The following is a 26,621-nucleotide window of genomic DNA, read 5'->3' as shown; positions in this document are numbered from 1 at the left end:
CTCACACTCTGGGGACTCGTGACCCAATGGAGGGTTGTTTCCATAGTTGGTCCTGTTTTTGGTGTTTTTGTTTCACATCTCCAGAATCCTTCCCTCTCAACTCTGCTTGCTGCTCGTTCAACAGTTCCTGTTTTCATTTGATCGCTCGTGTTTTAATCATTTATGATTCCAAATATGTCACCCATGAGGAGATTTTGGTCAAAAAACATATGCTGTCATTACGGAGTCTAGGTGTCCTTTTGGTTCAGGCTGACATGTGTGAGACAGACAGACAGACAGATTGACCATACACCAACAGAGAACAGCTTCTTTGTTCATGGACACAACAGTACGCACTCAGAGGGTCCCCTGGGCCCCTATAGGCTCCCAGAAAACAAGGCACCAGCCCATATAGTACCGCTATGATCTTAGATATTTCTATAGGAACTTGTAGTGTGTATGGAGCTCAATAATGTCTTTGATACCACTTCAATAATCCTACAATACGCCCAGGGAGTTACAGATTTACTGTGATGTTTGTGTCTTAAGTATAAAAGTATGCATTTATTTATAATCTCTAAAATATATAATAAAAAAACTATTTCTAAACATTAACAGGAAGCTAAAATTAAATTAAAATTCCTGCACAATAAGGAAGAAATCTAAAGGTCTCGTTACAAAGAGTGGGGGATCCGCCCACGTGATGCGGCCTCCTCAGACTCCCCGCCAGTTCTTGCACGGTGTGTCGAGGACTTTCTGCTCGGCCTCTCGCTCCTGTTCCCTCATCCCTGTCGTTTCTGTCGTTTTTTTTTTACAGCTAGACCCTATATTACCTGTAGAACCTCACGTAACATCACGCCACGGCCACCTCATGCTAACCCTAACCCTTCAACTTAACCCCTGGCCTAGGGCATGATGTGGGCGTGGCGTGAGGTGCTAAAGGCTGGACCATATTGCTTCTAGCATCCCAAGTCATGCCGCGCCGCCCCACGTTAACATAGATCATAGCCAAAGGGGGCATGGCGTGAGGTGCTACTGAGGTGCTACAGGCCGCAGCTGGACCATTTTCACCACGCCGAGCCGCGACCACCTCAGGGGGGGGAGATCATCCACGCCATTGGCCCAGTCGACTGTCTATCATTCCAATGGCATTGTCTGCAGGTGCAGGGGGATTAGTGATTACGGATCCGGTTGAAGGAGTCAAAGGGCAGAGTGGGCTTTAAAACATCTACCTACTTTATAAAAAACCGTACATTCTTACAACAATTCAATGAACAAATAAAAACATGTTTTTAAAAAAATCCAATAAAAGTGAATAAAAAAAAAAAATCCCTCAAGGAAAGTACAAACAGTAGATGACTCATTTACTGTCATGTTCTGCTTTGTGACACGCTCTAAGACGACATCAGGTTAGTGCATGTTTCTAATGTGACTTTGTGATGCGTTCAATGAAAGCTACAGGCAGAGAGAGAGAGAGAGAGAGAGAGAGAGAGGCAGCTGGTTGAAATCTGCATCTCGGTTGCGGACACACACACACACACACACACACACACACACACACACACACACACACACACACACACACACGCACGCACGCAAACAATCATGCGCGCGCGCACTCATCCCTCGTAAAGGGGCGTGTGGCGCTGGGGCTCAGACCCCTCTGCATTTGCATCAGCGGAGGAGCCGAGAGCGGTGGCGCGCATGGAGAGACGGACGGAGTGGAAGAAATAAAATTTGAAAAAAAAAAAAAAAACTTGCAACAGATCAACCAGGACTTTTCCGTTTATCTACATTATTATTATCTCTGATTTTTTTTTTTTTTTTTTTTTTTCCTTCCTCACACTAGCCGGATTTCACTTGTGACAGCGCCGAATGAAAGGGAGCGAAACGCGGAGAGAGACCTGGAGAGATCAGCGCCGGGGAGGAGACTAGTCTGGACCGCGGAGAGAGGAGAGCGAGTCGCCCGGTTGTGTCGGTTGTGCGTCTTTGCGCGGTGGAGACCCAGGACCGAACCGGACTGTGCTGTGGTTCTCCCCCCGGCGTACAACAACAACAACAAAAAAAGGCGGGGAGGGGGGGAATAACTTGCTTTTTGTGAGTCTCTGGAGAAGACCTGAGACATTTGAACAAGAAATTGGAAGGCAGCCTGTCGGATCGGACGCTCCGCTCCTCCACGCATGTTGGAGGTGGAGAGAGGAGGGCTGAATGCCTGCGGCTCTGCGAGTCCTCAAGACGCAGGTGAATGCAGCTGTTTGTATATGATTTACGCATATAGGGCTGAGAGAAATACCGCTGCGTGAGAGAGCACTGCTGTGATGATAGATTGTTCACCACTTTCCCACGATTTCACCTACAAATGTGGCTCATGTGATCGCGTTATTGTTTGACAGCCCTTTGTGTTTTTGTTTATAAAATATTTAGATTACAACATGCATATTCAAACTTTTTTTTATTTTTCATAATTGTGCACTGCGTTTATGCGGGGATTTTTGACATTATATGTTCAGATCGAGGTTTTGCTGCTCAGTTCCTCTTTGTGTGTGTGTGTGTGTGTGTGTGTGTGTGTGTGTGTGTGCGTGTGTGCAGAGTGACCCAGTAAAGGGCAGCCTTGAGTAAATGACTCGAGGCTCCTTTAATTTACGCTTTAATTGATTTCCCCTAAATATCAGAGTGCCAGTTTAATGGTGTCACTGTTGTGGGGCAGACAATCGGCGCATCTGGGTAGCTGCCGGTGCATAAAAGAAACCCCACAAGGTCTAAGAGGAGGTGGGGGGGAAAAGACACTTTCTATTATTTAGCTCCTGTGCAAAAAAATAAACTGGGCCTATTGGCAAGCACTGCAGTAGAGATATATGCTTCGGATCAGTGTTTTGAGGAACAGATGGAGATTGGGAGAACTTCCCTTAGATCAGGTAGTTCAGTGTGTCACATCAAATGATCAGTCTCTGATAGAAACGGCGAAGGACCCTTAAAGAAAAAACCCATGGTTCGTGATGTTTGGTAGATGCATATTTTCCAATAAATATCATATTTAATTTACATGGTGAAAGCCCCAATAATGTGTTTAAATGGAAGTCTTGTTCTGTTAGTCCATCTCCCGTTAATGATAGCTCCTTTTTTGTAAGAGAAGATAAAGGAGGGGGGGGGAGGGGAGAGAGAGAGTGAGTGAGTAAAGAGAGAGAGAGAGAGAGTCATGTCACTTAACGGACTGCTGGTGCTGTGACTCAGTGTGCGGCTCCGCTTACATATAAAGACACGAGGCTTCCCCCCCCCCCCCACCCACATAGGTCGGTTATTTGTAATCAAGCCAATCACCATCCTCTCTGAGCCTATAGAATAGAAAAGTGGTTCACAATCCCTGGTGAAGGGGTGTATATCCGTACCCTTTTTATAGCCGTGTTTGTGTCGGCAGCAGCAGCGCAGCACAGACGGGACCGGAGAACATCCATCCCCCTCCACCCTCCACCCTCCACCTCCACCTCAATCTAACCTGCTCACATCTCCGCCTATCTGTTTCCCCCCTCCACAGCCAAGGATTACCTCCTGCCCGGGCATCGTTTGACGGAGTAAGAACGCAAGAAGAAAACACAGGGAGTGGGTCATTTCTTCTTCTTCCCGCATCTTTGGCTCTTTTGTTGGGGTTGGGGTGAGGATATGGCCCGGCGGTCGCTGGAGAGAGAGCCCGCACAGGCGAGAGGAAACAGGAGCTGAAGGACAGGATGCCAGCGACCTGAACTATTCTAACTTCGTTTTTAAAAGAAAGAGAGACGATCCTTCTTTATTTGTGTCGATTCAAGAGAAAGAATACTGCAAGAAGAACCTTCTGGAGGAGTTTCATTATTATCTTTTTTTTGTATGCGTAATTTTATTTTTTGGGTGAGGAAACAAGGATGCATTGTGGATTAGTCTTGATCCTGTTCATGGGAATCCTTTTGGTGGTCAAGGCTTTCAAAAACGGTAAGTGTGATATCTGATATCTATATGAATCAAGCTTTTGTGTACCCTGCAAAGCCACTAATCCCAATATTTTTCTAAAAGATTAGGCTGCTCTGATCTCCGCTGATCTTTTTGGTAAACTCGCGAGCCGTTCACCTGCCCATTCCGCCAACACCTCGGGAAAATCCCTCTTATTACATTTCAACAGAATCATTCAATATTATTGCTTAATAGCAACTCGAGATCACCGTAGCCCTTTTTTTAAATAGCTTTGTTTTATCTTTTTATTCACGATACCCCTCCAATATTCCCATGTTAGGCATTTTTCTATCTCCCATGATGCCCTCAAAATAACCCTAAATATCTTTTTTTTTTTTATTTTCTATTCACTATTCACTATTTTCTATTATTGCAGTCTCTTGTGCTGTTTGTAATCTATCAGAAGCCCCTTTGAGAGCAGGAATGTATCCCGTTTTGTGGGGCCAGCTATCGGTTAACAAGCTGTGCGTTTTAGTGAAGTTCAAAAAGTCAGCCCAAATCCTCGGCTTACACAACTTTCCCCTTGTTCTATTCTTACAGCAACCCGTTTCGTTCATACTTTGCGCTTTTCATTCCTCATATTATTCCGATTTAATTGATTTTTTTAGAAGTCCGCCCTATGTGTGTGTGTGTGTGTGTGCGTGTATTAGTGCAGCAGATGTTGGAAGCTTTAATGTTAAACGAATAAAAACGAGGCGAATGAAGATAAGAGTCGCGGTCCAATGAAAAAAAAACAACTCCCTTTAATGGTGAAACTCATAGTGTAGTTCAGAGGAAAAGTCTGAATCATTGTGACTTTTTGTTTTGGCGAAATCCAAAACTTTTTTTTGTTTCTCTGAAGCTTCTCCATTCACACTTTTTATTCGCATTTATTCATCTACCAAAACCTGCCTCCTTTTCTGATTTTAATGTGAGGGACTCTACCTTCATCTCAATGTAACTTCATGTCAGTGTGCCACAGCTAGACTTGTTCATAATATAAACCAGTAATATTATTATTAATAATAATAATAATAATAAATACCATCATACATGTACTTTTCATGCCAATTAAAGACTGCACAGACCCTTTAACATTTGTTTGTCTTCACTATTTCAACTCTGTAAAAGAGAGACGGATATTTTGGACACAGAAGTTTCTCTGACACTGTCCTGTCTTAAAGATATCACACATGGTGTAGTCCAATTGTAAGCTGCTATAATGAAAAAATGTACATAATGGGAGCAATCAGAATTGTGAAATATGAGTTTGTTTTTTTCGCTCCCCTCGTCAGATAAATGTGGAGGCAACATCAGAATCTCAACCGCCAACTACCTCACCTCGCCCGGATACCCCCTGTCCTACCCCTCTTCTCAGAGATGCGTGTGGGTGATATCTGCGCCTGGTCCTCACCAGCGGATCCTCATCAACTTCAATCCGCATTTCGATCTGGAGGACCGGGAGTGCAAGTAAGTACAGCAAAAATATTTTTTTCTATGGAAAACAGATGTTATCCGAAGGGCCCCCAATCTGATTTAAAGTTAGTCTGGAATAAAGGAGATTGAGCGAATCCTCTGGAAAAAAAAATCTGTATGCTTTTATTCTGTAAAAAAAAAAGAAAAAAAAGAGGTGAATGAAATGATATTATTAGTGAAATTAAAAAAAAATGTGTTGTGTGTTTTGGAAGCTCACTTTGGGAGCCACTACACCACGAGAGGCAGCGTAGGAGCTATTCTCACAAACAAAAACATTCATAAATCATAGCATGTATGCATGTGTTACCATTTCATATGCGTGTGTGTGTGTGTGTGTGTGTGTGTGTGTGTGTGTGTGTGTGTGTGTGTGTGTGTGTGTGTGTGTGTGTGTGTGTGTGTTTGTGTGTGAGACACTCATTTCCCCCCCTTCCTTCCTTTCATGCATATTGCATGTGAAACTGCGCCATCTAGTGTCGGCAGGCCCACTGAAACCCTGTCGATGCGTCGCTGCTCTTCCACTGACACAGGCAGCAGGAATGTCCCGCCCCTGCCATTTGGGTTTGGAATGCCCGCGCCTCCCGTCATCGTGGAGTGAAGTCACCGGCGTGTTGATATTGATTTGAATTTACCGTACTTTTGCAGAAGGCCTTCGGGTGCACCAGAGGCCATTAACTGTGGTTACTTTATGCACTGCATGAAGAAGAAGAAGAAGAAGAAAAAAAAAAAATCCATGTTAATGAACCATTTACTCTTACATTTGCTTGTTAAATCCCATTACTCCCCCAAACAAGTGAGAACTTCCAAGTGTAGGGTTCCATAATAAAAAATAAAAAACCTCTGCCTATTTTAATTGAACAGTCACTCTGTTAATATCAGAGCTGGAAACAAAGGGAAATATCTACTCATCTGTTTTCTTTCACTTAGATTTAAACTCTAAACTTGGTGAAATGACCCCCCCTTTTTTTTTAAAGGGGAATCCCTCAGTGACAGTTGGTTACTGATCCTTATTTGACTTGCAGGCCGTGAGCTGTCGCATCCAACAAAGAGCTAAGCGGCTAACCTGTTGTCAGATAGATAGTTTAAGCTGATGAAACGGGAGACAGACAGTAATGTGATGAGCCTGTGTCAGTGTGGCCGCCCTGAGGTGAGCCTTTGCCTGGGCAGACCGCCTCCCTCTGATTGCCTGTCTCTCTCTGTGTGTGTGTGTGTGTGTGTGTGTGTGTGTGTGTGTGTGTGTGTGTGTGTGTGTGTGTGTGTGTGTGTGTGTGTGTGCCTCTGCCCTGCTCTGTCTCAGCTGTTTGTTTACGCTGCAGGGCTCGGGAGAGTACAGGGCTTTGCTGGATCCTGTTACTGTATCACTGCTCCACCCAAAAAACCTGGACCCGACGCTTCTTTTGTGCTCCCTCAGTGCACCCCCCCCCCCCCCACCTCACCCCTGTATATGTCTGCAGGGTTTGGTTTTTTGGGTTTTTTTCTTTTAATCCGGTATCTCAATCCCACTTTAACCTTTCTTTACCGCTGTCAGAGATTTATGGCAGGCCGAATGCTGGCGTCTCTTTTAAAAGCTGGATGCTCCTTGACACTTCTCCTTTTTGGGTCCGATTTCAGCAACAGAGGGACTATTAAACTGTCCAAGATCCTCAAGTTGAAATGAGAGAGAGGCAGAGGGAGGGAGAGAGAGAGGGAGAGGAAGGGGACAGGAGGAGGGAGGGGAGTGTTAGCAGAAACAATGCTTGCGCTAATCAAATTAGTCAGGAATGAATTTCCTGTTTCTAAACACACGCAGTAAAAAGAATTCAGCCCCCGCAGACTCAATGAAAGCTGCTTCTTTTACCAAGTTGAAAGCGGGGCGGGCTTTGAGTTCAGCGATCCATCCACGTATCAATTACAAATTAGCTCTGAGCTTTCATTTACCAGCCGCTAAATTTGCAGATTGCCAGTTAGTTTGTTCAAGCAGATCAAGTTTGTGTCGTCAGTTTGTTTGCATCTGTGAGCGTCTCTTTTACTGCCTGCCCTGTTCCCTTAGTCATTACATTTTTAGCAGACACAACCTTTGTCATAGCAGAAGTGTGGTCATAAGGTTATAGACCGCTTGTCTGGAGGAAACGCGAACAAATGATGCCGGCGGACGGCTGTGAAACTTAAGTAAGTCTCTGATTCATGTGGGCCACGCAGAGACTGCACGGGGAAACCGGGTCGACCTGACCCGCAGCTTTTTTCCTATTTTTACCTCGCGGTTTACCCTTCATTTGTAATGTTTCTAATGCAGCGGTTTTCATGGGACTTTAGTTCCACTTCACGATTTATTCCACCTTGTGCCGCTTCTCTTTGGCTTTAGCCGGCAACGACAGGCCATGACATGAAATCCATTTTCCCTTTTTTCCTCCTTAATTTTAAATTACGGCACAATGTAACATGAGAGCGGGCTGCTGTGCTTATCGCTGACAAGGCATGTCATAGGTAACTGGATTATGGGATGGGGGAATAGTTACTCATGTGTCTGTAGACAGTAGTTGGGTGTGATTTGTGTTGGACCCATCAGACTCCTCGTCGCAGCTCCACTCACCAAATCAGCCCTTACATAAATGGAAACTGATGAGAATGGCTTCCTTATCTGATGGACTGGCAGAGTGGGCGGAGGCGAGGGGGGGGGGGGGGGCTCAATGCATGCTTCAGTGCACTGCCTTGCAATCTAATTAGTGGGCAAATGGAACACACATGCGCCACATGTTCCCCAACATGGCTGTTATCAGCAAACCAAACAAGAAGCACTCAAAGTTGTGCTCGTAAAAGGAAAAACAGCCTTTTACTGAGTGGAGTCTGGCTGGGCCCGGGCGGGTGGGTGGGTGGGGGTTGGTGGTGTTGTTGCACGTGTGCGCTCCCCTCGACAGGTTTGTTTGGGGAAGTGCAGAGGCCTGTATCCTGAGAGCCGGGGGAGGAAAAGCACTTCATCACCGAGATAAGGAGACTTAAGTGAGCCCTGCGATTCTGAATGCACAACGTGTTTACCTTTCACGCACCGTTGTTGAGTGGACTTTCAGGGAGGGTTTCGCCCTCGCCGCTCTCACAGCTAATGAAGTTTGAGGCAAAGGCGCCGCCCGCATCGATGGTAAATATTTGAAGTCAATTTTGCTCTGAAAAAATGGCCGGAATAAGCGAGCTAAGCTCAAGTTGGAAAAACTGAAGTAAACAGATACGCTTTCCCTCCGCTCCCTCCCCGTGCACTCTCTGTTTCTCTGCGATCTGATAAGGGTTGCCAGGCTCCTCTGACTGCGGCAGCTCCTCGATCTGCAGGAAACACACGTTTCTGTGGAGCTCAATCTAGACAAAGTGACAGACAGGTTTCACGTAAGGCAGATTAAATTGCTACTTATCAAATTTGTAAGACAGTCTATAGTTCTTACTGTCCAAGTCTGATTTTCTTTTTCGAAAAGTTTCGAAGTTTCCATGTTTGAACGTAGACCTGTCGAATCTCCCATCCTGAGCTGCAGGCTGTTCTCCAAGGAGGAGAACCAACTTTCTGTAGATGTGGTACAGCCCTGACAACATTATAAATCATTGATGGTATCGGATTTGCTGACCCAACCAAAAAACCAACAAAAAAAGTGACTTCTTCCCTTGCAGCCAGCCAGCCAGCCAGTCAGTCAGAGCTGCACTGTTTGTTTTGGAGGAGCAGAGGAGAGGGGGTTAACAAAAAAACGAGACACTGTCTCCTCTTTCTAAGCGCTCCCTCATTTCTTTGCTTTTCTCTCTGTCTGGTTGGTATTTTTCTGGACCTCGCAAATAAATTCCAGGGTGACAGCCCGTGCAGCAGTAGATGGAGAGGGGAGAGTTCAGATGAGATGTATGGCAGGTTGGGTACTATGCGGCGTAGATATTTGAGGAATGCCTCTTCAAGCAGAAGCCCTTTGTGGGGGGAGACGGAGGGGGAAAGTCAGCCTCCCGCCTCTCCACGCTTCAAAAGCCCGCGAGAGCCCCCCTGCCTTCAGGTGCCTGTAACTCAAAGCTTGGGAAAGCACTCTCTTCCTCTTCTTTTTTTTAATTGTAGTCCGCTCCTTTCTCTGTCCCATTGCCCCTTCTTCGCTGCCATCTCCTGCTGAGCTGCCCCTGTGGAGCTGCCGGGCCTGCTGGGAAGGCAAACATTCTCCGCTGTGTACCCTCTACAATAGACATCCTGCCCCTCCTGGCATTCCTGACCAGGCCTGGACTCTAGATATGACTAACAGCAGCTCTGGGAGGGGGGGGAGTGCAAGTATTGCCCTTTGCTGGATCTATAGTTGGCTCTGTCTTTGTCATGTGGAATCCCACCAACTCCACTCTCGTATGGCCACAGTGCCCCCGACAAAGAGTGCCACCTGTTTCTAGGAAGTGAGAGTGGAGGACAGAAGGGGCTCTAGGGAAAAGATCCACTTTCCCTAATTCCTCTGTTGCTGCTGACACCTGAATAGCAGCTCCGCGATAGAGAGCGGTGGAGCTTCACAGCTGGGGAGTGAGGGTCTGAAACCGCCCCACTCTGCTTCCACCCTCCTCTACAAGGCAACCACAAGCAAATAAGAATGAGTGGGCTGTGTGAACGTTTACCAACCGTTGTCATGGAGAAAAATAAATAAGGCAGGAACGCAACAGGAGCCTTTTCTTTTCTGAACCGGCCTGTGGCGGTAGAGGCTTTTAAAGAAGGAAAGTGCCGTGACCTCCCGGGCCGAGAGGACGGGGCTTCAGAGTGACACGGATTGTTGGAGATACTTACGGCCTGTTAGCGGACATTTATTTCTGTTGTGCAAGTCTTTTCATAGTGCATGTCAGGGAGAAGAATCCGTGCTGGTGGAGTTCAAAGCGGCGCAGCAAAACAGGCACGGCAAACAATAAAGAGGGTGTCGAGGCGACGCCGCTTCTTTTAACTACCAGTTTATGACAAAAGCAGCTGAAATTATGCACCTGATATTTTTTCCACAGCAATACACTCCCCCGGTTCACAACAATGGAAATCAAATTGCACCTCAAATTACATTGAAACAGTGTGCTTTTTAAAAGACCAGCTTGTCAGCGGCATATCAAAGAGCAATCCACTTTGAATGTATCTTGTTTGCACTTACACACGGCAATTACACCAAACCTCATTTTGTCAGCGTGGTAAACCTTCCAGAGACGAGCACACTGCTTCTCAAGTTTCTGTTTACAGCACAGCGTTCCCAATTGCGACCTGCAAAAACGTAAGCGTGGAGAGGGGAGCTGTTCAAAGCAAACGAGAGCTGCAGATGAATGTTAAGTGTTTGCACTTTGTTAGCTAACCAGTGGGCAGGAGAGACAGGACGGCGGACAGAGATGTTGTACCGGAAAGCAGTTGACCTTCACTCTCATTACTCTCCTTCCTCGTCTTCATCTCTTTTACACATAGAGGGTTACTCCCTGGCTAATGAGCAGGATATAAGTAGGTCTGTGCAGATGCATGCCATGCGTGTGTGTGTGTGTGTGTGTATGTGTGGGAGTGATCGTGGGGTTGAGGGGTTTATTTTTTTCCTCCGCCGGTGAAGTGTTTCACCTTGGCCGCGGCTTGGAAGGGCAGCCTGATTGAAAAGCTTTCTGGCCGTGGCATCTGCCATCCTCCCCGCTGCTCTGTCACCACTTTGATTCATGCATAACCTGACCACAACCGGGAGGCGAGCCACTCTACCTCGCAGCAGGAGGGGAGGTCCACTTCACAGCCGAGGAGTAAGAAGCAGAGGGAGGGAGGGCGAGGAAGAGAGAGAGAGAGAGAGAAAGAGACGAGACAAGGCCAGTGCTCATAAATAACCCGCTGGATTTCAAGCCTGGGTTGCATATCTGCGGCGGCACAAAAGCATCATACGGTCTCACGTGTCTGCCTGTTTTGTTCTGCTTCTTGATGTGGGAGTTAGCGGCTCATGTTTGCCAGAGATTGAGTGTCACTAAGCTGTTTCTGGCACACGGCTGGTGAATTCTTTTTTTCTTTCCAGCCCCGAACCAATACAAGCTTCCCTATATGGAAGTTTCTTGTGGAATGGAGCCGCTGCCCACACAGCTTAGAGATGTCTGTCGTATGCCTACTTCTTTTTTTGGTATCCAAAACAGATTGCTAGAACAGGAGCCGTATGGAGAGTCTCATGATTAGAGGACAACATTTGGTAATATCAGCTCTCTATCTGGACACGGATCTATTGACTGTACGAAAATTCATACTCATTTTCCCTCCAGCGCCGATGAAAAAGCATTAAACACTGAGGCTATGATTCAATTATGCGTTTCTGTTTCCAAAGGACGGTTGGCAATAAGCGCCGTCTCCCCCTCTCTCCGCCTCATATAATATAATTAGCAACAGGTTTTCGTCTCGCGCCTTCTTTCCTTTCCATTAAATGCTGATTTCCCAGTTTATGAAGCCGCATGGAAAAACAACAAGGAGGGTGAATGAATGAGGAATAATTTGAGTTCAGTAGTGGCAGAGCAGTAGCCGGGGGTGGCAGTAGACCTCCCAATGTCTTACTGAAAGAGAAGAGGCTGTCCAGCTGAATGGATGAGGGAGGTCTGGACACTTTAATACGGCGTGTCCAGGCTTGTCAGACATGTTGCGTTGAGTGGTCTAACCTTGAATGGGGCTCATGAGTTTGATTGATGTTGCCGTGGTCCTACGCGTCCTGTTTGTTGCCCCTACGCCACAGTGCGTACAGATCCACAAGAGGTGGCAGGTTGGAGGAGGGGGGGGTTTCAGCAACCACAGAAGTCCTTATTCAATCAAGCTAATCCCCAGAGGGGCTCTTGGTGAAGCAAAGTTTGTTTTCAGCGGGTAAGAGGGTAGGTTGGTATGAAGTAAAGCCGATGGGCCTCCTGTCTCAGCCCCAGATCCCCGGGGTCATTTTCGGTCAGCGTGTTTGCACACAGCGGGTCAGCGCGCTGGTGTTTCTCCACCGCTCAGCCGGCCTTGATTCGGCCTGAGCGGAAAGCAGACAGTGATTGATGGGGCGGTACCCCGCCGCTCTCTGATTGAGTTAGAGCCACTCACAAGCCCTCGCTTTGTTTGCTCTTTGCTTGATCTCTCCTCACTAAATTGGCAACATTAGTTGTGGTCTTTCTTTTTCATAGCAGCTACCAATTTACTTATTTTTATCTTTTTCTTTTTCTCACGGCTTCATTTCTTTTGTTAGATGGCAGTAATTGTAAAAAAAACAAACAAAAAAAGGCTATAAATTTACAGCCTTACAGCAACCTTTTGTGGCATTATCACAGTAGGGTAGTGCTGGAAGAGTTATTAGAAGCTTGTACCCCAAGCTGTTCCAGGATGACCCCTGCCTACACGGGGATAAGCGACAAGAAGGCCCCTCTCTTCCATGCACTTACACAATCTCCCAGTGGATTTCAACAGAAAGCAGGGGGAAATGACACTACCGGCCCGACGGCCTCCAAGTTGGCAGGAAAAAGTTTGTAGGGCCAGTAAATAAAAGAGTCACCTCGCCCTTCAAATGCTGGCAAGGGCTGGCTGGCCATCAGCACTTAGACCGTCACTGTAATGCCGAGCATTCAGCTTCTCTGCTCGGCTCCACGGAAGAGATACACTGCTTGGCGCGTGGCCCTCGCAGCACGGCTTATTTGGCTTCGGAAGTGCTGCATCATTGGAAAATCTGAGTTCTTTGCACGCAGGAAGAACAATACTGCCGTGTGAAGGAAATGAAGGTTGTGGTTATAAAGATAGATATTGAGTCCAAGGGCCGATCCGTATTCAGAGGAAACTTCCCGAATCTGGCAACAACCGGCCATGCTATAACAAATGAGTGCCTATTGTAGAAACCCCCCTTATTTATTTTCATCACCATCCCCTTTCCTCTTCCTGTTAAGAACTAGAAATAACTTGTCTTGTCTACAGGTTATTGTTTGCTTGAAGGTCAGGTGGCTGTTTGTATACATATAAGAGGACAATCCCAGTACTCTCTATCTGTTCACAGTCTCCCCACCGCTCCCAGCCAAGTGGCTCTGAGTCCAGCCACATGACCGGGTCACGGAGCTCCAAGCCCAGACTGCTCTCTGACCCCCTCATTCCCCCGCCGCCTCCACAGACTGCAGGGAGGACAAAGGGGAAAAAGAAGGAGGGAGGGAGAGCGCTAGGGGGCACGGATGGGGGCGTTTAATTGAATAATTCCCAGTGCAGTTATTACCACCATTGCCCTCGAGCTTCCCTAGCTGTTGCTGAGCATGCTTAACGACTCTGAACCTTTTGCTGGATTCGTGTTGGCACCTGTTTGCCCGCTACCTCTATCAGCTATTTGCACTACTTCTCCCTTTTGTTTCTCTTCCGTCACTCTATCAACCGCTCAACTTACGCGCCTTCACGCTCTTTCACCCTGGCCATTCAGTTTCCTTTTACCCAAACACCACCACCACCATCCCACCCACGCCACACCACTCTTTTTTTCCTTTCCTGCCCATTGTGGGGAGGACAGAGTTCTGAACAGCACCCATAGGCTTTACCTCTAGCTGACCCCAGCTTCAGCTCCACTCCTCCTTCCCCGCTCCTCTTGCCCTTTTTTTGAACGCGGCGTGCTCCTCGCACACACCGCTCATTACCCAGCGTGGAGCGCCGCCAGCTTTTCACAGCATCAGGAACAGATAGATGATTGCCTTCACATACAGCGCTCCGTTTCGGGGAGGGCATATTGTTTCAGTTTTTTTTTTTTTTTTTTTTTTTTTTAAGTAGCGTTCACTCGGCTAATTTTAGTCCATTGTTAAGTTCAGTGGGTCACTAGATCAAGGTTGTTGACAATTATCTCCATGTTTCTTCTTGTCACATGGTTCCAGCATGCCGGGAGATCGAGTGCATCCAATACCATGTCGTCATGAACAGGATATCAAGTAATAGTCTGTCCTCGAACAAGGGTCCCCTTTTATTGGGAATTACCTAAAATAACCCTTTTGATTGGAGTATGATCCTGGCCTCTTCTGAAAGTGAACTCTTTGGAGTTTTACGATCAAGAAGTCACAATTAGTCCAAGTGATAGTCAGGCAATTTAAGTGAGGCAGGAGCATTGGTTTCTCACCAATCTTTTGTACGCCTGTTTTCTGGTCAGCCACAGACAGAAATTGAGCATTCTGGATTTGTTTCTAGAGGTTTGATTGTCTTTGTTTGACACAGATTGAATGATGTGAGCTGAGTCATGGTTCTAGTAGGTTCCTGCCCAAAAAACGCCCCACACCTGGCCCATTTTGGACCCCTGATTAAGGTCCTGTAATGCATCTGGATATTTTGCTTTCCCCTGCATTGTGATCTAAGCTTATTATTGGTGTTTGGATATTCATCATACAGTAGGTTAAGATGAAGCAGCCCTTTACTCCCTGCAGGGTGCATGTGTATCTATGCCACAGAGTCCCACGAAGGTGACAGTGTGTTTAAAAAAGAGCGTACATGCGTCGGACCTGCTGTGCCACATCGGCCCCTTACTCCCAGTGCCCTGTTATTTTTACCCTTGACTTCTCATTGTTGTAACACCGGCGTATCATCCGAGCCGTGCCACAGACCCCTGTGGAGGACTCTCCCCTCCGCTCACCTCTGCCTGCCCCTCTCTCCCATGTAATCAGAGATCCTCTCAAATGTCAAGGTGGGACAAATGGGAGCCATTCCCTGCTGTAATGGCCCCAGAAATGGGCTGGAGTGCTTCCCTTCCCCTCCCTTTCTTTCTAGCCCCCCTCTTTGAGGAAACACACTGGACTTTTCATCCTTTCTATCGTATTGGCTTCCTTTCTTTGCTCGTATTTTACAGACTTTTATGCCGATTTCCTGCTTTTCTCTTTTGGCCCTTTGTAAAACATATCACAGAGTTCCTGGCTCTGTTGTGTGAACGTGTTAAACCTTCTCAGGATAGGGTGTATAACAGACACTTTGCATAATAGCTCTCAGTCACAATGACTATAATAAGGCCACAAATACTCTGCTTTACTTCCATGAAGTGTTTCTTAGAAATGAACCCAAAGGGATTCATTCGCGAAAGCATACATTCATTGTGTGAATATTCATATCTGCACGCTAAGATGCATACAGAGAGCTGCTGTATGCTAAGCAATTTCATTTCCGAAGCTCATTTAGCGAGGGAGAAAGTGCTAAATGTGTATTTCCATTTAGCCGTGGGCAGTTTTTCTAATTAATCGTAGTTACTCATTCTCGCTGTAGTCACGATAACAAGATGTGTGATGGGGAAGAAAAAGAAGTCTCAACCCTGTTCACAACTGCAGCTTTTATCTACCCCGTTCATATAGTCTTGAACTCCAAACATCAGAAAAGCCCTGTGGTAGAAGTATTTTTGTATTATTATTATTATTATTATTATTATTATTATTATTATTATTATTATTAAAATGGTTCTTGCAGTTTTGCACTTCATTGAGGTAGATGCTGTATTGACACACGTTGCATGGGCTAATCATTATAGATTTTCATTTTTTATATTTAATTCATCCTTTTTTTATTTGGTTTATAAATATGAATTCTTGATAGAAATATAACAATGCAAAAAGCTTGAGATTCATTTTTTTTATTTTTCTCGTGTTTTATTCACATTTTGCACTTTCTTTTAGCAGAAGCTAAACAAAGGGCCTATCATAACTGTAAAATGTGGTGAACTTTGTCCTCTTGTAGCAGGAATCATGATAACGTTTTTAGATACATCTCATCCAAAAAAAATCCGTTTTAAACCAATCAGCCCATTTATGAAATACTTTGACTGATAATAACTTTGATTAAGTTACCTCGTCTTTTGTTTAAATTGCCTTCACATTTCTGTAATCGCGTTATTGTGACCTATTTGTCATGCTGCACAATTTTAATGAGGGCATAACAGGATGACTGAAAATATGCACAGTCTGGAATTGGCCCTGCAGGCATGTCACAGTCGCCCATGGGAATAGAAAGCAAGTCAGCTGAACATACTTCTGCATCGGCAGGGTTTAAAGTGCAGTGGGCCTTACATTTGAGGTGCGCACAGGGGATTTAGTCGGCCTGCTAACAGTGGGAGCCATTGTGGTCAGTTTTACTTCCCCTGCTTGTTTTTAGCCTCCCACCCATCACACACCCCCAGTCTACGTCCAGTTCACAGCAGTGTGAGCCTGCTCTGTGCTGAGCAGAAAGGATCCCCCCTTGGGGCAGAATCCTCCCCCTGTCAGTCTGTGCTCATATCACAGAATAAAGGATTATTGTGCTTGTTGCAAAGGGCGGGGCGAGGGGGGGTTGATGCAATAATTGAGTCTAAATAGCCAAATTCATTAATTTGATTGTTGGCGACAGCAGATCTCTCGACAGTGTAATTAGGAAAGCTAATGGATGGAGGCACGCTAAATCCATCAATGCTAATGATAATTGCTGTTCGGGAAAGCGAACATGCCTCACCAACGTGTGGCCGAGGCTGCCGCAAAACCAGAAACAGCCACGACGCACCCAAAAATATGAGCGTAACCGTGTGAGGGCGACACCCAAAGAGGCCAGTCGGAGGGGCTGCAGCTGGGCCGTCTGGGCGGGGGACTTCCATCTTTTCATCCGTCTTTTTTTATCTCCCATCCATCCATGTGGCAGCGTGGCGGCGAGCAAAGCAATCATGCCCTTCTCCCCTTCGCCGACGAGCAACCACTTCTGAACCCATCAGCTCTGATTGGTTGGTGGTTTGTCCCGCTGGGTGGGTTGCCCCGTTTCGGAGGCCTCCGACTCCTGCATTGATTTTCTACGGATTCAGAAGTGGAGACACATCAGTGGAGAGGGTGATAGCTGCAGATCTTTTTTTTTTTTCCTGCTTTATGGTAAAGCTCCTGTTTTAACGATGAGGTCCTGACCTTGAATAAAGATCGCAACGTTAGCAAGTCAATTAATGTCTTCTGCGAAGCAAAGACCCGGTTTACTGCCCCAGTTTTTTTTGTCATACTTCCTTGTCTGTCCCGGCGAGCTGATGCGGGGGTCATTACGGGAAGGAGCACCCCTGTTATTCTTGTGCGGGTTAATGAATGTCACATTCACAAGGGAGGCAGGATGGGAGGGAACCTTCAGCAAGGTATGTCCCCTCCAGGCTTGTAAAAAGTAAGTCGGGGATCAGCTTGTCTCGTGCCCCCCTTGTAGAACCGTTAATGATGTTTTCCCACAGCCCCGAGTGACAAGTTTGTTCGCCGAGACTCGTTAACACGTGAGGACTCTGGAGTTTTCTGACAGCTGATAACAAAGTCCTTTTTCCTGCTAAGTCCTCCCCCGGGCCACACAGAAGCTGTCCCAAGTCCGTTGTTTAAGGCCTCTCCACTTGTGTTACCCGGAGATGTTGTGACATGTGGTAGGTGACATGTTTTCGTGCGATAGCAAGTTGCACTGTGACAGCCGCAGAAAGAGAAACGCCAGAGAAAAGCGCACGGCATTTGTACTATACACTGCTCGAATGATGGCAAAAAAAGAGCTCTTGTTCTGGGGGTTTCCACAGAATACTTGAGCTTATAAATGGTCTGATTAAGAAATCCAATCAATTGTATGAGACTTATACAGTCTGTCATAGTGTTATTCCATTGCCTCAGATTGTATTGCTTTTATGGAACCATATCAAGCAGACTTTTATAGAGGGAGGACAGATTGTTTCCATGGGAAAGCTTCGGGCAATATAACTGTTATATTGTTAGGCCGTTGGTTTGTCGCCTCCTCTTTGGCTTTGCGAGGAGGGCTAATGTTCTCGTTTGACACTGGCGGATTGCTTTCTCTCTGTGCCTGAAGAGAGAAGGCAGGCTAATACATTTGAGTCGGTGAAGCGAAGGTCGTTGAGAATTACATTCACCCCCTCCTCACCCGCCTTCCCCTTTCTTTTTTTTCCCTTTAATTTCCCCACTGGATTGGCAAACGGGTTTCACTATTAGCACTGTGGTATGCCGCTCACTGCGTGTGTGTGTAATCCTCTGTGTGTGTGTGTGTGTGTTAGTGTGTTAGTGTGTAGGCCCACCCAGACCTGAAGCAGACTCTACAGATAAGTAGGTGCATGGCTCAACTGGATTGTACTGTCATGAGTAATAACAACAACAACAACAGGAGTGATACGACATGAAACATATCACCACACAGGCCGCTGAAAGGAGGAATCTAAGTTTAGATTGGAAGGTCAGGAGGACCCCAAAACTGTGGGACCATAGGGGGCATAAAAGTAGGCCATGTGCTTCTTTTATGATCCTAAATAGAGGTTGCTAACTGTCCTGTCTTCCCTAAGGACGCTCAACTCCGGAAGCATGTCCCCACAGGTGTTTAGAGCGATGGATTAGAGGTACATTTAACACAGCTGGCAACAGGAGAGCCTTTTCTCGGAGCCGTCAAACTGCCCTGCCAAGTTTTCACCGTAATATCTTCTAGATGATAAGGGCCTGAATGGATCTGTCATAGCAGGGCGAATGATGTGGGCCCACTGGCGCAGAACCCCTGGAGTTCTGGCTGACAAACCAGACATATAGGCACAAATAGAGACATTTTGGAGAAGGAGGTCTCTCTCTTTCTCGCCTCGCACAGCGAGGAACCCCGGGGCGATTCTCTCTTCCATCTGCATCCTCTCTCCTGCTGCGCTGCCTTTACGAGGGCCATCCGAGCTGATGATTACACGCCGGTGTAAAAAAAAAAAAAAAAAAAAAAAAAAGATACAAACAGCTTTTCTGGAGGTGCGAGGAGTCGAAATAGAAAGAGAAATAAGAGTATTCCTCTTGTTTGCATGGCTGACAGGGAGTATGTGAGGACAGGAGAGATGAAAGCATTGGTTGCCTGGCATCTGTCCATGTGCACACACATAAAGACACGCTACACTACACACAACATGCACAATGTTTTGTGTGTAAACACAGTTTGCACATGCGTCGTTCATATGTACACATAAACAACAACACCGCACACTTCAGCTGTACTGCAGCTTGCTCTTCTCTCCTTCATCTCAATGATGCATCTCAGCATCCATTTTTTAGGCGTCTGGCAACACTCAGCTTTTGGCAGTCGCTGGGTGGAGTGAGGGGATGGGTGGTGGGGGGAGGGGGGGCAGAAACAGAGGCTCTGAGGTGAATTATAAGTCTGCTGATAGAACAGAGCACGGCCACAGAAAGATTGATGCTCTCCGAAAGATGGAGAGGAGAAGAGTCAGGGGAGGAATCAAGGGAGAAAAGAGGAATCAGGTAAGGAGTTAGGAGAGGAATCAAGGTAGAAAAGAGGAATCAGGTAAGGAGTTAGAGAGGTTAGGAGAGGAATCAAGGTTAGAGAGGAAAGGAATCAGAAGAATCAGGTAAGGAGTTAGGAGAGAAAATAAGGAGAGTTGAGGATCTCCAAGCAGAGAAATTCTTAGCTCAAGTTAAAAATAATAATAATATAGAGAAGGCAATTACTTTTTTTTTTCTGCAAAAAAGTATACATTTTGTAACTTTAATGTTTTTGTTGTAAAAAATGTCTCCTGTGACTTAACTAGACGATGACATGGTTATAACAGAAAGAAACCTGATCCCTGCACCATGGGAACCCTTTAAACTAAATAATGAGTAACTCCCAGGCCATTTAGCCCCAAAGTGTGGTAACATTGTAAACGCCACGTGAAACTAGTATTTTTTTCTTCTTTTGCTGAGCTGCAGCTGATAAAGTAGCTGCAACAAAGTGGTACTTGTGTGAGCCGAGCCGGGGCTGTTGCCACAGCTGGTAGCCCGGCGAGGAGAGAGGGTAGATGACCTGGTCTGAAATCACAAGACGGGGAGGAATGAAGAGAGGCCCAACAGCTCGGGCCGGCGGTTAAACACAGAAAAGAGGATTCCAAGTTATATGATGAGCCCATTTGGGGAAACAAGATCTTCTTTTTGATGAGATTTTGGTGTGGATCCTGAAAAGTGGAAAAAGCAAAGCAAATGGCTGACTGTCGGTGTCAATTGGCACTTATTGGTTTTATAAACAGACAGAAGAAGAAGAGCTTGATGCATGTTGACAGCTTCATATCACCTCGGATCACTCCATCCAAGCAGAAAGACAAGTGAAGTCATCCATCCACCGCACCACCTCAGGGGACCCATTTTCAAGGAGTGCCACTTCTGTCCAGCTCTACATTTACTTACATTCTGTCTCTCTCTCTCAATAGCTGACTCTTACTAGTTATATTTCTCTTAAAAAAAAAAACTGTAAAAAAGCCCTTCCCCACAAATTACCTCTGGTAACCACGTTTTTTAAAATTTCAACCAGGTAAGGAAGGAGTGGTAAAGCATGCGTGTGGATACAAGTCAGGCCCCACCTGAGGGATTTAGCCCCCCAGAGCCTTCATTCAAAGTGTAAATCACCTTTTTGTGTGAAATCCTGTGCATTAAGTGAATTCAGAATCGCTAAGGAGACGTGATGTTTTGACAGTAATTTGGGAATCGAGCAAAACTATGAAAACAGGCCCCTTTGCCCGGAAGGCACATATTTTCTGAGGGGAAGGGAGAAGGAGACAGGTGTGTTCACCCAATGTGCCCAACACCTGCTGCACATTATACTTGCACACATCAGAATTTATTTCTCAATTTTACCGCGAGCGAATTCCGTTTTTTATGCATGTGGTGTTCTGATGAAGATGGAGGACCGGCGCCGTGGGTCAGCAGGGTTTGGGCAGGAATATGTTCGATAAGTGGTCTGCATAGCTGAACTTGGCGGGAAGCGGTGCGTTACGGGCAATTAGGAACTGTGGAAACCCGAACCTCACTCACCGTCAGGATAGTAAAAACCAGTATTCAAGTGCATTTAACAAGTGCCTGAAAACACACGCACACACTGATAACCGGAGGCTGTATAGACCACCCTTGTCGCCCAGCACCTCTCTACCAGCTTCAGTTTCACATGCCAGAGAGATTCTGTGTGTGTGTGTGTGTGGGTGGGTGTGGGTGTGGGTGTGTGAGTCATGGCTCCTGTTCCCAATCCTATTTCAAAGCTGTTTTCCTCTTCTGCTCCCTAACTCTGCGCTGACTCAATTAGGGCGGCTGCTCCCTTCCATAGCCGTGGGTCTGAAATTCCATTTAAATGTGATGATAATGTGTGTGTGTGTGTGTGTGTGTGTGTGTGTGTGTGTGTGTGTGTGTGTGTGTGTGTGTGTGTAAGTGTGTTTAACATCTTTAACACCTGCTCTTTCTATACACCCGCTTAAGCCAAAGGCCAAGATACAATCACTCCCATTTTCTCTCATACAAGAAAACACACACACACACACACACACACACACACACACACACACAAACCGACAGTGTTATCTTGTGGTTAAACAGGAGATATGAACAACTGTTCAGCTAAAGTGTAGTAGACAAAGCAGTTACATAAACCTGACCTCAGTGCAGCTGGGAGCACAAAACCTCCGCAGTATGTGTGTGTGTGTAAGTGTGTGTGTGTGTGTGTGTGTGTGTGTGTGTGTGTGTGTGTGTGTGTGTGTGTGTGTGTGTGTGTGTGTGTGTGTGTGTGTGTGTGTGTGTGTGTGTATGTTTTTGTTTGTGCCAGGTTGATATAATGAAAGCAGAACCCGCCCACCTGTTCTCTGAGTTTTAACCTGAGACCTCATTAGTACATTGTGTTTTATTTCCACTACATTACCTGCACAATATGCTGTGTTGCTCTGTGTTTATGTTGGTCCTCCGAGTATAAATCTGCGATATGTGTGTTTATCTCTGTTTTTGTCTTCAGACATGCAAATTATATAGTGATTTCCAATAAATCCAATGTATAAGAAGAACAGAACTGAATAAAAACCAAGCCTGAATGGAAAACAACTGTTTTCTAAAGCACACAGTGACTGACACTGCTTCCCTCTCTCTTGTCTTGCTCAGGTACGATTATGTGGAGGTGCGAGACGGTGTGGACGAGAGCGGTCAGCTCGTGGGGAAGTACTGCGGGAAGATCGCTCCCTCTCCGGTCTTCTCCTCCGGAAACCAGCTTTTCATCAAGTTCGTGTCTGACTACGAGACGCACGGGGCAGGTTTCTCCATCCGCTATGAGATCTTCAAGACAGGTGGGTGGCCAAACACAGCTGCAGCTTCAATTTGGCCCTGCTATTTGAAATATAAGCTCACATCTCGCATATGTAGACAGACAAACCACAGCCACATTTCATGAATTTATTAGAAGTTTTCATCATTTTCGTACATTTGTAAAGCTAGAGGAACTTTTATTAAGTGTTGATCTTGAAGGTCCCTGTGGACAAAAGTGGTAGTGTTTCCGAGCAACAGGGTCCCTTTAGAAAACCTCTAATGGGTCTTTATGTAGGTCATATAGAGGCATCGATATTAAATTGACTAATTAAAAGCTCCACACTGTTACTTTAAATTAAACCTCCTGACCTCTTAAAATAGTCATTGAGTTCTTGGTATAAGGTTAGGAAAACATTGTTACAAACCCCACATCACAAGTAATTTCAATCTGATTTGTTTTAGCTGACACCATCACGTATACGCCGTGTGACATATGAGGAAAACAAGAAAGAGCCTCTCCATCTAGTTTCATGGTTTGTTTGTGATTTAGTCAAGGCACCCGAGCGTCAAATTATGCACATGCAATATGGCAGGCAATATGCTCCATTCAAAACCAATGAATCATAGTCCCATATGTTCTGTAATTGTAGCAGTTTTTATCTGGTGTGAATGATTGTACAATAAGCAGAGGCATCATTTGCTGAGCATTGATTCGACAAATGTTGTTTCAAGTGTTGGTTTACTGTCAGATGGCAATCCACGGCAAGAGTATGAGCATGCAATTATTACCGCTTGCTAGCTGCTTCTGGAGAAAGTGAATTCGAGCCACTGAACTCGTTTGAGGAAGTGCTTTCACTGCAGTGGCACCCAATCACTTATTGGTTCCCACCTAAAAAAAAGTCCTCTGGGTAAATTGGACAGGAATCATGTGTGATAAACCACAGATATCCTCAGGGGATGTCTATCTTATCAGAACAGGGCACCCCAGGAGGAAGGATTTCCTGTTTGGTGGCTGCCGTCCTTTGTTTGGACTAAAGGGAGGAGGAAGACAGCGCATATCTGGAGAGTGACTTGTCTGAGTGCTACAGACTCCACTTTCATTAATTAACCTTAGCAGAAGTCAATGGGACGGCCGTCCCCGTGACCTCGGAGACATGATGAATGTCCCCACAAGGTCCCTCCTTCCTATTTTAATCCGGGCCAGTGTGTGTTTGTGCTTTGTGTTTGTGTCTCTGGGATTGCTCGTCACCATCACGACAGGGCAGCTGGCGAAGTGCGGCTCCGTTTAAGAGATCAAAAGCGACACTCCACCCCGACATGCGCAAGCTCATCAGCATACACTCCCTCTTTCCCCCCTCGATAGGCCGATTAAATCCACCACATTCTTCCCATGATTAGCTTGGTGTTTCCCAGTCTCATCTATCAGCCAGGGCTGATTATAAATGATGTGTGTTAGGGGCCCAGTGGCGATAGGGGAACTGCTGAGCACACTCACAGCGCACTGAGATATGAGTGAGTACATATCTAGCAATAACTGTGGATGTTAGTGTGGATATAAGATAGAAAGTCAGGACTAGAGAGTTTGATTTTGATGAGGATCTTTGCTTATGAAATCCAAAGGGGAATCAGGGCATGGGGGGAAAAAATGGGCTTCAGAGGGCGTTGCCGCAACTTAAACCCAGGACAGAACCTTTTCATCTGGGTGTTTTGCACCTAGCGCCATCCCCCCGCAGAGAAGAGCTCCGTGGGTGTGCCATCGCTCCCTTTAGTGGATTCAGGCCCCTCGTTATGCTTTGAGTTTACTCCGTGTTTTGACTACTGCGGCGCCGGCTGCCGCCAAGAACAGTGCTCTGAGATCAATTAACAGCCCTGTTTGTGAGTGCGAAGCCAAGCAGAAAGAGAGATTCAAAAGCTAGCTGATTAGCACAGCTTATCAACGAGCAGGGTATTAGCAGGGAAAAAACATTGTGTTGGCTAACACATGTAACGTTAATGATGATACACAGATGCTCTGATAACGGCTGGAGGAACGGGAGGCTCGCGCTTGTGCATGCCAATGAGGGGAAATGCAAAGAATGCAGGCTGTTTATCACCGCCATTGCAGCGGTTGAGATCAGTGGAAGTCGACCTCGGGGATGGCACCCCCTTTCATCTGGGGTTACGTGCAAGCAAAGGTCACATGGAAGATAAATATACCCACATAGCAAACACGTCCTCCCCTCAGGGACCCAGCTTACACAAGCATGTTTACATGTGCAGGTTTCACCCACGTACTGTAAACTATGTAAATACACTTTCACACACTCTTCAGTATGCTGGCGTTCAGAGCCCTGGCTTTCATCAACAGTAGCCTGCAAAGTGTCTAATTGGAAGAGAGCAGGTTGTTTTGCGGCTCTCTATGGCCGCTCCGGCATCAGTCTCTACCCCTCTCCACTCCTCAGTCCCATCCAACCATCTTAATTAGCATGGGCAATTTATTTTATAGCCTGCAAATTGGCAGCCGCGCTCCGCTGGCTGAAGTCTGGCAAGAGGACGGGGAGAGAGTAGTGGATGGTGGGGGAGGAAGAGATGGAGGAGAGGGGTAGATGAGGAATATTTGTGCTGAAGGGAGCTCCAAGATTAGCAAGCTGCTTGTGTTTGTCTGTGTCTCTGCGGAGGCCTTCGACTTTATAAAATGGTGCATTAAAAAAGAAGAAAAATGCTGGGCAAACTATGGCCTTGACTTGATAAAGCACCACCAGTATAATGAAAAATCAGTAAACTGAGATGGCGGGGAGTTACCCTGCACCAAAATCCTGGTGCTTTTGCAGAAGACTGAAAGCTGTGTTTATCTCGTCATCTGACAGTATCTCACTTAAAAGCCTCAAGTGTTTCTGGAAAGATCCGTCCTCTTAAGTACATATGCACAACATATGTTTTCCCTTAACGGCTCTGTGTTAGCTTAGAGCCACATCAATGCTGGCCGAGGGCCCATTGAAGTGGGCAAGGAGATAGAGCCACTGAAGCCCCCCCTCCCTCCCTCCCTCCCTCCCTCCCACTCATCCCCATCTCCTCACGATTACTCAGCAGTAAGTCTATTGGATGGAGGCCTACGTAACGCTTCAAAACAACATCTCTTCACGCGACAGCCCCGTTTATCATGTCACTGTGATGGGGGCGCTTTGACTCGGAGCACCCACCTGTGAAAACACTTTTAAGGTGTGTCCGTGTGTGTGTGTGTGTGTGTTGGGTGGGGCGTAATAGGGGGCACACTCGGCTTTCATGGACGGCACGCCCTGATGGCATAGGTCACATCTGGCATGGAGACGTACTGTCATCACACGCACACATACACACACAGCCCTCATGGAAACCTAAGACAACAAATCTCTTTAAGGGGAGCCAGAGGGAGACTATGACTCCCCCCCCCCCACCCCGTGGCCCCCCATCCCATCAGCACTGTGTCGTCCCTCAAGCAGCAACGTCACAGGCACAGTGAGTGTGCTAACAGCATGTCGGTAATTCAGTGCCTCGGGGTGTGTGTATGGGTGAATGTAAACCTTTCCTTCCATCTGTCACAGTGACGGACACCCCACAGGCTTCAGGTTAATGTGTGATTTAGTGTTGAAAGAGTTAATTGTCCACCGACCATTAACCCCTCAGTCCGTGTGGCATGAGGACCGAGGGGAGGGAGGGGAGGTATGAAGGGGTGAGGAGGGTTGTGATCGGGGCTAATGATCAGCCGGAGAGCAACATGGAACATAAACAGTGGTGATTTACTTAGCGCTCCAAGAACAACACCTTCAGCCCCTTTGGCTCCGGCCTCTAATAACAAAGAGAGATGAATAGATGGGGAAAAAAAGGAAATATGAAAAGCCAGACAGAGAGAGAGAGATTAAAAAATGAAAATTGCAAGAGGCTGTCACATTTAACACCAGTTCCTTGGCGCAATGTTGTTGTAGTGATTAACGGCCAGTCTCCGGTCCGCTCTCAGCACTTTAAAGCAACAGCTTAATAGAGACATAGAGGACAAGTCATCAGGGAGGCTAACAGTGGAAAGGGACCCCGCTCCCTTCATGTTGAACCAGTATTTATCCAAGATTTATATTGATCTCTTAACACTTGCAAAGACTGAAATCAGATCCCTTTTAAATATCATTTTGTCAGCTATGGCTTGTCGTGTTAAACCAACTCTGATCACTCAGCGAGCGAGTCGGAGTGACATCTGTTTACTCCCCTGTCCAATGAGGAGGGAGGCTCAATGTAAACGAGAGTCAAAGGAATCCATTACT

The 26,621-nt window shown here is 46.4% G+C and overlaps 1 protein-coding gene across 5 annotated transcripts in view; it reads left to right on the top strand.

The window, feature by feature from the left end:
* The window catches only part of nrp1a (neuropilin 1a), a 149,872-nt gene that overhangs the window by 89,830 nt on the left and 33,421 nt on the right, over positions 1–26,621 (top strand). For 4 of the 5 annotated variants that reach the window (XM_054622635.1, XM_054622634.1, XM_054622633.1 and 1 more), the window contains exons 2-5: positions 1,829–2,220; positions 3,512–3,939; positions 5,232–5,406; positions 22,210–22,391. In XM_054622635.1, coding sequence (XP_054478610.1) covers positions 3,873–3,939; positions 5,232–5,406; positions 22,210–22,391 — 424 coding nt within the window. In that variant the 5' untranslated portion in view covers positions 1,829–2,220; positions 3,512–3,872. The remainder of the gene's footprint in view (positions 1–1,828; positions 2,221–3,511; positions 3,940–5,231; positions 5,407–22,209; positions 22,392–26,621) is intronic. The other variant, XM_054622632.1, reaches the window with a different exon arrangement.

Source organism: Anoplopoma fimbria, chromosome 21 (assembly GCF_027596085.1).
Source record: "Anoplopoma fimbria isolate UVic2021 breed Golden Eagle Sablefish chromosome 21, Afim_UVic_2022, whole genome shotgun sequence".
NCBI classification, from domain to species: domain Eukaryota; kingdom Metazoa; phylum Chordata; class Actinopteri; order Perciformes; family Anoplopomatidae; genus Anoplopoma; species Anoplopoma fimbria.
Note: the sequence above shows the minus strand (reverse complement) of the source record. Positions and strands in the feature narration are given on the sequence as shown.